This window comes from Python bivittatus, unplaced genomic scaffold (genome assembly GCF_059951505.1).
Source record: "Python bivittatus isolate LINGU-HERP-01145 unplaced genomic scaffold, Pbiv_v1 ctg000040_np1212, whole genome shotgun sequence".
NCBI classification, from domain to species: Eukaryota; Metazoa; Chordata; class Lepidosauria; order Squamata; family Pythonidae; genus Python; species Python bivittatus.
In genome coordinates, this window is record NW_028277032.1 from 3,541,657 (window position 1) to 3,553,840 (window position 12,184).

At 45.5% G+C, this 12,184-nt stretch overlaps 1 protein-coding gene across 15 annotated transcripts in view; it reads left to right on the forward strand.

The window, feature by feature from the left end:
* The window catches only part of MACF1 (microtubule actin crosslinking factor 1), a 305,205-nt gene that overhangs the window by 148,609 nt on the left and 144,412 nt on the right, over positions 1-12,184 (forward strand). For all 15 annotated transcript variants that reach the window (XM_088153923.1, XM_088153929.1, XM_088153958.1 and 12 more), the window contains 10 exons: positions 548-652; positions 1,046-1,141; positions 1,960-2,085; positions 4,106-4,258; positions 5,082-5,236; positions 6,130-6,256; positions 6,962-7,145; positions 8,203-8,372; positions 9,298-9,476; positions 10,838-10,976. In XM_088153923.1, the coding sequence (XP_088010049.1) occupies positions 548-652; positions 1,046-1,141; positions 1,960-2,085; positions 4,106-4,258; positions 5,082-5,236; positions 6,130-6,256; positions 6,962-7,145; positions 8,203-8,372; positions 9,298-9,476; positions 10,838-10,976 (1,434 nt within the window). The remainder of the gene's footprint in view (positions 1-547; positions 653-1,045; positions 1,142-1,959; positions 2,086-4,105; positions 4,259-5,081; positions 5,237-6,129; positions 6,257-6,961; positions 7,146-8,202; positions 8,373-9,297; positions 9,477-10,837; positions 10,977-12,184) is intronic.

Sequence of the window (12,184 nt, forward strand, 5' to 3'; positions counted from 1 at the left end):
GAATCTCATGGGAGACTTTGCTGAATTGAAGGGATACTATGTCCTCAACATTTTCATGATCAACTAAATTAATCCTTCACTGATGATAATCAGTAGATGATATCACCAGAAATCACTAATTTCCAGTACTAATTTTTGTTTTCTCTTAAGTATTGTTGCCATCATATTTATGAAAGATCCTAGTGATTTTCAGCATGTATAATATTTCTCTCTTTTTTTTTTAATGAGGAAAACAAGAGGATTCAAAATGTTCAAATCTTGTTCAAAAAATTGTGAAGGACATGAGAAATTATCTCATTATTGAATAAAATGTAATTTAGATGTTGAAAATGGTCCTTGCCCCTGCCCCATCATTGTAGCCTTAGCACCCCCGAAAAGACAAGTGTGATCCTCAGCATTAAAAACTGGGCACTCCTGCTCAATTCCCAACAGTGGGTTGCGGTATTCCCAAATTTCTTCATGTGCCTGACTTTTCTCTGGCCAAGAGGAACCATCCATCTGCTTTTGCAATAGAACACCTAAGCCCTTTGTGTGTCCCCCCACCCAGGAGCTCACGGCGGAGCTGGAGGAGAAGCAGGATGTCTTCCGCGCCCTGCAAGATTCAGCTGAGCTGCTCTCGCTGGAGAATCACCCAGCCAAGCAAACGGTGGAGGTAGAGCATGGCTGGGAGGGGCTCCTTTTGGGAGGGGGTTAGGCAAAGCCCCAAGGCCTTGGGTTGGCGGGTGAATGTGTGTGCATGTGTGTCCTTTGGGGAGCCTTGTGCCTGTGGAATGCATGTTTGATCCATGGATGTGTTTTAATATTGGGAGGGGGGGTTCTGATGCCCATGCAATAAAGCAAGGCATATCCAGCATTGGAGGTCCTGTGCACCATGTAGCATATTAACAATTTAAACAGAAGTATAAAGCAATTGCCTTCCATTCTGCAACTGGTTCCCTGCTGGAACTGGGCATATAGTTGTGGAAAGTCTTCTTCTTCGGTCTTCCCAGCTTCTTGCTGGGCTGGGCAGTCCTGTCTTCAGCACAGCTTTGGTTATCTCTTCCAGGCCTACAGTGCCGCAGTTCAGACGCAGTGGCACTGGATCAAGCAGCTGTGCTTGTGTGTGGATCAGCACTTGAGGGAGAACACCGCCTACTTCCAGGTAGGGCAGCCCAGGGAGAGCCGGTCAATTCACAAATGACATCAGAGCAGCCAGAGGCACTTCCACAGCGTGACATCAGTGGTGTTAGAGAGCTGGGCTGATTTATTTCTGGCTCTGCTATTGTGTAGCTGAAACTGCTGTGAAGGTGGCATTAGATTGCCCCTCCCTCCCTCGAATAGTCTCTTCTTTCTCTTCAGCTGCAAAAGGCTGGTGGGCTACTACTGCTTTTTCCTGGGGGGAGGGATTTTTTGTTCTTTGTTGCTCTTCCTTGTGGTGGGTGTAGGTTCTCAAAGAGGTGGAGATGATTACAAATCATCTTCAACCTTTTGAAGAGTCTGGGGAATGGAAACAGTGGTGGGGTGGAAATGCACAGGAACTCCCCTCTCCTCATAGTTGAAATGTTGGCCATCTTTCTCTCCCTTCTCCATCTGCTGCCCCCATTTCTTTCCTCCTCTTCTTTGGCTAAACAAGCCAAGTGCTCATAAGATAAAGGGGCTGGCGGTGGCCGTTTCCAGTCATACCAGAAACGGCTTGAGCAACTGCTTCTGACCCTCTTTGAGAAAGTGGCTAAAAGCAGCGTTTCTCAACCTTGGTGACTTTTGGGTGTCTGGACTTCAACTCCCAGAATTCCCCGGCCAGCCATGCATCTTAAAGTTGCCACGGTTGAGAAATCCTGCTCTAGAGGACTTTTCTTTTTCACTGCTGAGAGGAAGGGACAGAAGAAGTGATTCCTCCTTGCAGCCTGGCCCACCTTTTCCATGGATGCACACGTGTTCTGGAGTGGTGGGCAAATGAAAGACTTCTTTATGCTTTTCCAGTTCTTCAGTGACGCCCGGGATTCTGAGACATTCTTGAGGAATCTCCAGGACAACATCAAAAGGAAGTATTCTTGTGACCGCAATACCAGCCTGACCCGCCTGGAGGACCTGCTCCAGGATTCCATGGTGGGTGCTTTTTGGGCAAGTCACATGGTACGCTGTACACCCAGAAACCTTCCCAATCTCTACACGTTCCCCAACCTTTGCTAACTGTGCTCCTTGTGTGAATTGTGATGGTGGTGTTCCCTAACAGTTACCTTCTTCAATGCTCTGGAAATGGATGAATTTGAGTATAGTGGATCCTAGCACTGCTAACAGCTCTGTGCTTTAAAAGCAAATAAGGAATGTGTGTGCATGTTAAACCCCTCCCTGTTTTCTCCTTGGTCATTCCCAGACCTATCCTTATGTTTGAACTATCCTTGTGTTTGAATGGCACCCACCTCCTATATATTTGTGAAGTGCTACCTGTCTGTGGTCTCCAGCATGCTATTTATTTTCAGCTTGCTGAAGTGGATGGCTGTTGTTTCGGTGATCACAGGATGATGTGAAATTCTGAGTCAGGTCATTGATCTGTCTAGCCAAACCTTGTCTCCCCTGCTGGAGAGAGTTCTCTAGGTTCTTGAGGAAGAAGAAGAGTTTCCCTGTCATGCTGCTGATGACCGAAGCTGCACAGCAAGTGCTCTTGTCACTAAACTGTGGCTTCTCCCACCTTACTCTAAGCATCAGCCCCCAGAGCTAGAAGACTGCCAGCTAGGTCTGGCTGGCAGAAGCACATTGTCCACTTAGGCCTGATCTCTGAGCAACTCTGGGCCTGCTAGCCCTGAATCGGAAGCGGTACAGTGGAGTCTTCTAGCTGGTATCGTCCAGATTGCTTGGACTACAATACCAATGATTCCCACCTATGGTCCTTAGAAATTAGCAGAGGGGCAGAAGAGTAAGGCCCTGACAACAGTGAGCTTCTTGGACTGACAATGTGAAATGCTTGGCAGGAGAGTGCCGGTGAGGTTTGTATTAAAATTTAGGTCTTCGGCTAAGAAAAGGAGGCTTGAAAGGTGGTCAAGGGAGGCTGCTTGGAAAGCAGTGCAGACAAAAACTGAGGTCAGTGTGAAAGAAGGGAGGGAGAAGAGGGAAGCATCTCTAAGCATAGCCTGAGAAGGAGAGTCGCCGGAAGCATCCTCCTGAGCTGGGGTCTCTGCTTTCGGCCAGCCAGGCTCCGTCCGTGTTGGCTTTACTCCCTTCCCCTGGATGCTCTTTGCCTTTCCAGCCTTCTGGCAGAGACAGGAAGGGGTGTGTGCTTTGTGGCAGTCAGGGGCTAGGCAGCATCAAGCTGTTTGAAAGGAAAAGTGGAAGGATCTGAGAAGATAGACTGTGCACGCAAAGTGGAGGGGTTGCTGCAAAATACTCCAGCAAAGCTTGTTGCAGTTGGACAACTACGAGGAAGGCATCTGCCTGGGGCCAAAGTAGATGCTTAATGATCATAATGAATGAGTTAAAGTTGTATTTCTTCCAACCATGCTCCCCTGGGACAGGCACAGGTAGCTTATTTTTAAGCTCTATCTATCTATCTATCTATCTATCTATCTATCTATCTATCTATCTATCTATCTATCTATCTATCTATCTATCTATCTTCCTACCTACCAGCATTTTCCCAGCACTATCTCAGCCAGGTTTTAAACTGCTTTCAGTCAATGCATCAACCTTCCTGAACAACCTTTTTGCACAATTCTGCCACCGCTTCCATATCCTTGTTTTGCAAAAATCAAGCATTTTTCTTTTCACTAAAGAGCAGTGGGGCTGGGTGTTGTTGCACTGTTCACTGTTCCTCAGGTAATCCTGTCTTTGGGGCCTGGGAGTACCTGCCACCTGTGCACAGATTGGTGGGTGGAGGGGTGGGTCCTTGGAGGATGGGCAGTCCACGGATCCTCTTGCCAGAACAGAATTAAAGAGGGAGTGACTATGAGCTTCCTGCCCGCCTCCCTCCACATGAGGACATGCGCCCTCCCACTCCTTCCCTTGGCAAAATGCTCACCCCAGACGGGGGGCCTGCGTAGGAGCTTGGTGACTATTCCTGGGGTCCCCTTGCTGTGGCTGCCTCTCCCTCCCACCCTTCTCTTAACCATTCTTTCCCTTTTATTTTGAGCAGGACGAAAAGGAGCAGCTAATCCAGTCCAAAAGTTCTGTTGCCAGCTTAGTGGGTAGATCCAAAACCATCATCCAGCTGAAGCCCCGAAACCCAGAGCACCCTTTGAAGAACACCATCTCCGTCAAGGCGGTTTGTGATTACCGTCAGATTGAGGTGAGCAGCTGAAGTAAAACTCTGAGCACTTGTGAATTTCCTGAGTCAGAAATGTGTGTGTTTGGATTCAGAATCTGTGTCTTCTACATTCCAAAATCTCAAATTTCTAGGTCGGGGTCTGCTGATGGCCAGCCACTGTTTCTCCATATCAAGAATGACCTGAATCCAAGGGTGTATCACTGAAATTAGCCAGACCGTTTTGCTATGTTCTTGAAATCATTGCTTAAAGTAGTGATAAAGCTCTGTATATTTCCTCTGTTGCTCTTGAGGGAAGAAAAGGCTTCAGGTGCAGTTTTTGATGAGCCTGTTTCACCAAATGTGCTAAGCTGTGACTTTACAAAGCAAAATGTTGCAAGTTAAAGAACTAGTATCAGCCTAGAGTTTCCCAGAATTATAGCTTGCTCATAAACCATGAGTAGTTGTTTTGGGTTTCCTCCATTAATATGCACTTGGGCTTTCATGCAGCCTTCTAATATGCCTGCTTAAGTCCGGGGGTTTGTTCTGCCATGGACAATTGGGCGAATCAGTATTTGGTGCCTGGGAGCCAAAGATGTGGTAAATTTGAGGTATGCATTGTTAGGGATGGCTGAGAGATAGAAAAATAACTTCACGTGTGCAAAGCTTTATATTCAGTGTTGCATTTCATCTTTGAGATAAGCTGTCTAGGAAACGTTGCAATTGCTTTTCCTAGAGACTGCAGAGAATTGCTGGAGAAAGTTTCAGGTGGCCTGTTTTAGATGGGGGGAGGTCAGTTTGGCCACATGATCAGAGGGAAAGAAGAAATGTCTGCTGGGCTACAGAAACACTTTGGTTGCCTACACAGATCACGATCAGCCGTAATGACGAGTGTGTGCTGAAAGATAATGCCCAGCGAACCAAATGGAAGGTGATCAGTCCTGCTGGGAATGAGGCCATGGTGCCCTCCGTCTGCTTCTTGGTTCCCCCTCCCAACAGAGAGGCCATCGATATGGCCAGCAGGTAAAGTGACCGAGGTCAGTGTTTGGGCAGGGCCAGAAGCGAGATCCCTGCAGCAGCTTTGCAAAGTTCTCCACAGCCTGTTGTAGGCAAGAAATGCTTCAAAGAGACTCTTTGGGCGCAGCACTTGGCACAAGTAATTAAGAATTTGTAATTATTCTTTTGCCAAATAGGATTAGCTTCCAAAACGTTAGGTCTGAACTTTTCTCTTTGTTTGTTTTTAGGCTTAGGTTTGGCAATATTTTGCTCAACTCTTTTCTGTTTTGTTTTGTTTTAATTTTTTGGATGCTTTTACTGCTTTGAAGTTGGGTATGAGGAACAACCTCACAGCATTAGAGCAAAGTTCTCTTTCCTAGCTGGTGGTGAGAGTCATCCTCAGAGCAGGGATGGGTAGAATCAAGCTCAGAGTAGGGATGGGTAGATCAGTCTGTTTCCAGGCTATATCATCTCAGAGGTCCTCATTTATAGAGTCCCTTCCATCCATATCAAGCTACCTATAAACAGTTAACATGCCCTCAAAAAGAGTCACTTTTATTTTTCATACATTTTCACAAAATATGTATTTTTGTATGCATTTTATCCTTGTACAAACATCTTTTTCTGCATTTTAACTTACAGTGCCCATTTTTAAACATATATATGGATATTTGAGCTGAGAACCATGTTATAAAATACAGAAGCATAAAACCAACAGCAGGTGTCCATACCTACCTGAATTTGGTCCATCTCAGAAGCTAAGCAGGGGTGGGCCAGTTCACACTTGGAAGGGAAATCACCGGGAAATCTCAGGACTGTTGGCCAGACTGGGAAGTTGAGAAATGTATGTAGGTGGTGCTCAGTCATGGAGTTCCACCTGAGGGGCTCAGGGACACCTTCGCTCTGCCTTTTTGTTGTAGAGTGGAGCAGCTCTACCAGAAGGTGATGTCCTTATGGCACCAGCTGCATGTAAACATGAAAAGCCTTGTCTCCTGGAACTATGTGAGGAAGGATGTCTCTTTGGTGCAAAGCTGGAACCTGGAGAAGGTAACAGTGCAGATCCCTGGAATGTTGGGTGTTGGCATTTTCTATTAGCAGGGGAAGGATGTACCGTTAAAAATTGTGGATGAAATACAGTCTCTTGAATGGATAGAACTTGGACACGGCCTGAGGTGGTATCTATTACAAAATGAAAAGAAAAGGTTAGGCAGCAGCAGAAGATTGGCACAACAGGGGGAACTCATAAGTCAAACCAAAGACTTCATAGTAAAATTCGGCTGATTAAAAATAGGTTGTATTCACATGACATTATCAGTATAATAGCATTTTGCAGGATAAGCAAAGAGAGAATTTCCTGCCCCAATAAGCTTAAATAAAATTCTGCATAAGCTTAGATATTAATGAAATATCACTGTCTTCTTCACAGGCTAGTGTTCTTTCCATGAGCATCTTGCACTTCTTCCCGAACCAGCCACCCTCCAGATGTTTAATTGCAATGTACAGAGTTTCCAGCCAATATGTAGCCATATGGTATAAGTCTTGACCAATGCATGCACTTAGCAGCTATAAGCATCACTGTGAAATTGTCTGAGAGGATAAGTGTGCTTAAACATCTGTAAAATATTTGGCTGGAGATTCCAGTTGCCCAGCAGGTTGAGTGGTCCATAGTATTACTGGGCCAGCCTGTGAATGCCCCGCCTGATGCCACGATCCTCATGGAACTGTGTCCTTTATGTTCCTTATGACTTACAGCTGCGGGCTTTGGCCCCAGGAGAGTATCACCATTCCATGAAGAACCTGCAGGTGCACTTTGAAGACTTCCTGGAGGATAGCCGAGATTCAGAGATCTTCTCCATAGCGGATCGGCTGCACCTAGAGGAGGAAGTTGACTCATGCAAAGAGCATTTTCAGCAGCTTTTGCAGTCCATGGAAAATGGTGAGTTTAGGGTTCAGAGCAGTCCCAAGATCAGGGAATATAATATATTTGTGTTGCTTTTAAGATTGTTTTAGTCTGGGCTGTCCGTGTGGTTTCTTGTTTTATCTGTTTTTATGGATTTTTTTTGGTTTTGTATGCCACCTGGGCTCCATTGGAATTGGGCATCTATAACAAATTTGAATAAATAAATAAAATAAATAAAATAAACTCTGCAAGATATACCAAAGAATCCAAAAGATCTTGTGCCAAGATGGCCAACTTGCCCCAAACCTAGTGCCCAATCAGTCTTATCTAATCCCTTATAGCTCTGCCTTTATTTGATCAAAATAAAAAGAACTTCTTTTAGATCTTTGTATGAATTTTTTTTAAAAAAATATGGTTGGTTTAAATGTGGTGGTTTTATTTAAGACTGTTTTCATGGTTTGTTTGTGAACATCTCCAGTCTGTTCCGGGAGGAAGAGTGGCATAGAAAGATAACAAACAGTTAATAAATTTGGCAGAAAGTTTAAAGAAAAAAGGAACCTGTTGTTCAAATATTGTGGGAGAAATCCCAGTCTCCTGCCCAAGTTCTTTCTGCCCTCACCCAGCGACAATCCTGCAGAGCAGAACAGCTCGGAGCACGTGGCCCAGTTCAGTGGGCAGTCCTAGAAGACAGAGGCAGGTGTGCCCAGCTGTGTCCCCCGGAGGGAATCGTCACTGTTGGCTTGGCTGCTGCTGTAGGGGTTTGCCTTTGCAATTGAACTGGGCCACAATTTCTAAGAGAAAAGGTGAAGATCCCTTGAGAACAGAAGCAATTAGGTCAGCCATCTAGCGTACCCTCGTGCGAGATGGGCCTGTTGGTCCAAGCTCAGCTCCAGCTACCGCCATCAGCAGCAACATTCCCAGCCTGGTTTTCTGCGGCTCTTTTGGCCAGAGATCATAGGATGTAGATATAAATCTGGAGGCTTGTTGCCTGAAAACTGCCATAAATCTATAAAATATTTGATTCCACCTTTTAATACTGGCCACTTCCGGAGGTGAAGTTCACTTCTTTTGCCATTATCCTATGTGTGAGCAGAGGATAAAGATGAGACTGCTTCTCGGACGTACCTCTCTGAGCTCAAGAACATCCGTCTTCACCTGGAGGAATGCGAACAGCGGCTGGTGGGCACCATCCGGACACCAAGCAGCACCAGAACCAACGGGGATGCTTTGCAGGAAAATACCTTCCGGATAGCCGAGCAGGAGGTTGGCTTTTCCAGATGATTGGCGGGGGGTGGTGGTGGTGGTGGTGGTGGTGGTGGGCTTTAAAAATTGCTCAGGCTGTATTCTCTTTATGTTAAAGGCAGGACGGAGAAGTCCAGAGGCAGGAAGATGTGCTTTTGGCGTAGGAAGGCCACTGATTGTGCTGTCAACTTGCAGCAGTGTGGAATTTAATAGGGAACACTGTGTTCTTCAGAAAATGAATTTCTGTTTTGTTTAATTTGCTAAATTCCTGTGAGTCACAGCAGTGACCATAGTACTATCTGAGGGAGACCCAGAACTGTGATTTAATTCAGTTCTCCGTTTTGCTCCTTCTTCAACTTCCTTACTGGATGAAGCAAATTCACTCTGAATCTTTCTCTGAGTTGCAGAGTTGGCTTTTGTTGGAAAGAGTTTGTGTTGCTTTGGTGCATAATTTTGCTTTTGTGAATGCAGAAATTTCATGGGTTTGCCAGTTCTGTACCACTCTGGGCTTGCTTGAAATGCTCAGCAGGCCTTTTTAAGTCTCAGGGGTGAGACTGCTTTTGTTATTATGGTACTAAAATAAAAAGATACTAAATAATATCTCCCTAACGTATATTAAACATTATACTCACATTTTCAAAGATAGGAAATGTCAAATCATTGGCATAGATCTAAACTGAAAAAATCTGTTCGAATAGAAGAGGGTTCTGTAAGGGCTGGGACCAGATGTGCCATCTCAGTTCTGCTGGTGGCCATCACTTCACCCAGCGACTCTCCTGCAGAGCAGGACAGCTCGGTGTCCCCTTGAATACTTGATCACCAGAGATCTGACCGTGGGGGACCTTGAAAGAAATTGTTATGTTCCCAGGCCTCTTGGTCATGCCTCTGATCACTAAGGAAGCTTTGGGCTTCCGCTTGTGCTTATGATTTGTAATGGTTCCTACAGCGCCTGAAGGAAGATTTGCACCAGTTGAAAGTTGATATGGATCAACTGACTGAGAGATGCAACATCTTTTTGCACAAGTCTCCCACTGGATCCAGTACCCCGCAACTTCGTTCTGAGCTGAACCTGCTGGTGGAAAAGTTGGATCAGGTCTATGGGCTCTCTACAGTCTACCTGGACAAGTGAGTTACAGTCATATTTCTCTCTTAATTCCAAAAGGGGAACTATGGTTTTGCCATATGAGAGAGACCTGGCAAGCTGCAGAACACCAGCCTCTTGATCCCTCTAGCTTAGGATGTTTTGTAATGATTAAAAAGAAAGTTTGGAGGAGGGGGGCTTCCTAGTAGATTTGGGCTGCCTGAAATAAACAACACACAGAGAGACTCTTTGATTGTGGGGTGAACTGCTGATGGGATTATGCAGTCACAGAGAACTTAGTTGTTTTTGTAGAACCACCAGGAAAAACCTCTTGAATCCAGTTTCTTGAAGGCAGCAAATAATCACTGGTTGCATTTTTAAAAAATGAGATGGCTGGAGGAGAAGACATTCCCCTTTTCCTTTGCTTTAACAATACACGTGTTAGACTCTAGCTGATTTTGCAGGACCCACATTTCTACTGCAGTTATTCCAGGAAATCCTGGGCGCACTGCAAAAGAGAGGCACGTTTGCATGAACAGCCCGGCTTTAAGGGTCATGTTGACTGTTAACAAATATAGAGGAGATGTATCCTTCTGCCTAGTACACAAAATAAATATCTTGTAATGCCCATGAATTTATAAAGGAGAAGTCTGAATACTAGCTAGATTCCACATGTGCCCAGCATTCATGGGAAATCAGTCTCTGAGGGTGAAACACTCAGATTCATTTCAACTGAGATCCACACATCTGCACAGAAGCATAAATTGCACAGGCAGCCGAGCTGAATTCTACCTTTTTCTATCCCTCCCCTGCTCCACCCTGCCATATAGTGCCAATACTTGTATTTTACTACTCAGACTGTATTTTATGAAGTCAGCTGTACCTAATAGTTTCTATACTGTTGGTGATATGTTTATTAACCTAATAGCACTGATGTGTCCAGTGTGGTTCCCTTGTTTATCTGTAAATGGTACAGTTTGCTATGGTACAGTAACTTGGTGGTGTAGAGGAATTCAGCTCTGTCTTCGAAAGAAAAAGAAGGTGGGAGAGGTAAAACAGCTGCTTAGTGCTGGACAAGTAGAAAGCGTGAGAAAGATGAACAGCCCGACCCTGACTGGGTTGTCCTTAAAAAGGGGCAGTGAAGCTTTCAAGATTCTGGTAATAGATTCTGCAAAACAACGATAAAGTAGCATTCTTGGAATCTCTGCAGTGTCTGTTTCTTGATCTGGCCTACCTCAAAGGGCTTCCAGTAGCTTCCAGAAGTGGCAATGTGTAAGGAGAGGATTGAGAGAAGGGAAAGACTCTGAATGTGCTTACTGTTCAATAATGCAATCCTGGCCTGGTTGGCAGTAGGGAACAGCTGTTTACATTTCAGGAAGTTACATTTTCCTTTTTTCTCTGGTAGATTAAAGACGGTTGACGTTATCATTCGGAATACCCAAGGAGCTGAATCCTTGGTCAAAGGCTATGAGATTAAATTGAGTCAAGAGGAAGCTGTGCCTGCCGACCTCAATGCTATTCAGTCCCACCGGGCCACCTTGCAGGTTGGTAGCCCTAAGAACGCTCTTGCCCAAGGCTATAAATTACACCAGCTGTGGCCTTCTGCCCCTTCTGTCTGCTGGAGAAATGCCTGCCTTTTGATGTTTTTGCAGAACTGGTTCTCTAGGCATCTTTGTCATGCTGGTGCTGATGTAAATTGGACAGTAGGGCTGGCTACAAAGGAAGTCCTGGGAGAGCAGGCAAGTTGGCACAGTTGGTCCCAGGACTTTCTTTGCCTCCCTTTTAGCTTCTAGGAATATCCTTTGGCTCTCCGGAAACACTCAAGAGCTAGAGAGGAATCATCTTGTTCTCCCTTGTCCCCAGTACTGAAGGTGGGCACAGTAACACACAACCTGTCTGTATATAAGTGTACTGGACAGACTGTACTGTACTGTATGGATTGTATATAAATGGAACAAACCCCACTCCCTTCTATGACTGATGATGTTACCTAGTCGGGTAATGAAATGTCTGCAACCAAGCACAGAGAGCACCAAGCACTCCACAGTTACACCCCACCGTTTACATGTATCCAGGTGACTTGCATGCCCATACTAGTTTTTGGCCTAGAAAAAGGATGTGCCGTGGCAAGGCTCCTATCAAGGGAATATGAGTTCTTGAAAAAGAATCTGATTTGGATATAAGAGTTTCCGCCAAATAGAAAAATCTATCACTTTGATCATGGAGAACAGAAAAATTGGTTAGATTAATCTCATTACTCTTGAACTGGCAGCTAAGTACGTAAGCGAAGGGACCGGGTAGCAGCAGGGAACTGGACAGCCCCAAACAGAGAGCAGTGGGGCAGGCATCTCCTGCCTGTGTCCATGTGGGTGAGATCAGCCCCTTTTCTTTGGCTCTGCCATGCAGCCAGAAAGACCAAGGGCTGCCAGGAGGTTGTCTATCCGGGGCCCAGGCTTTGTGTTGAAATGTCCTGCCAAGAGGCCTGGGGAAAGGAGAGGGGGAGGGAAGGGCGCTGGCTGGAATCTCATAGCAAGCTGCTCAGTGGCTGACACCCAGATCAACCCAGAGAATCTTTGCTGAACCGATTCCCTCTCAGATCCTCACCCAAACCTGTCCCAGATTCATTCCCTTTTCCATCACAACCCTGCTTACCCCTAAGTTCAAACTATTTTGGATGACGGTCAAAAAGGTATTCCTCCAAGAGTCCGTGTCAACGCCAGAGAGAGACATTCTGCTTCTGGGAGCTGGCTGG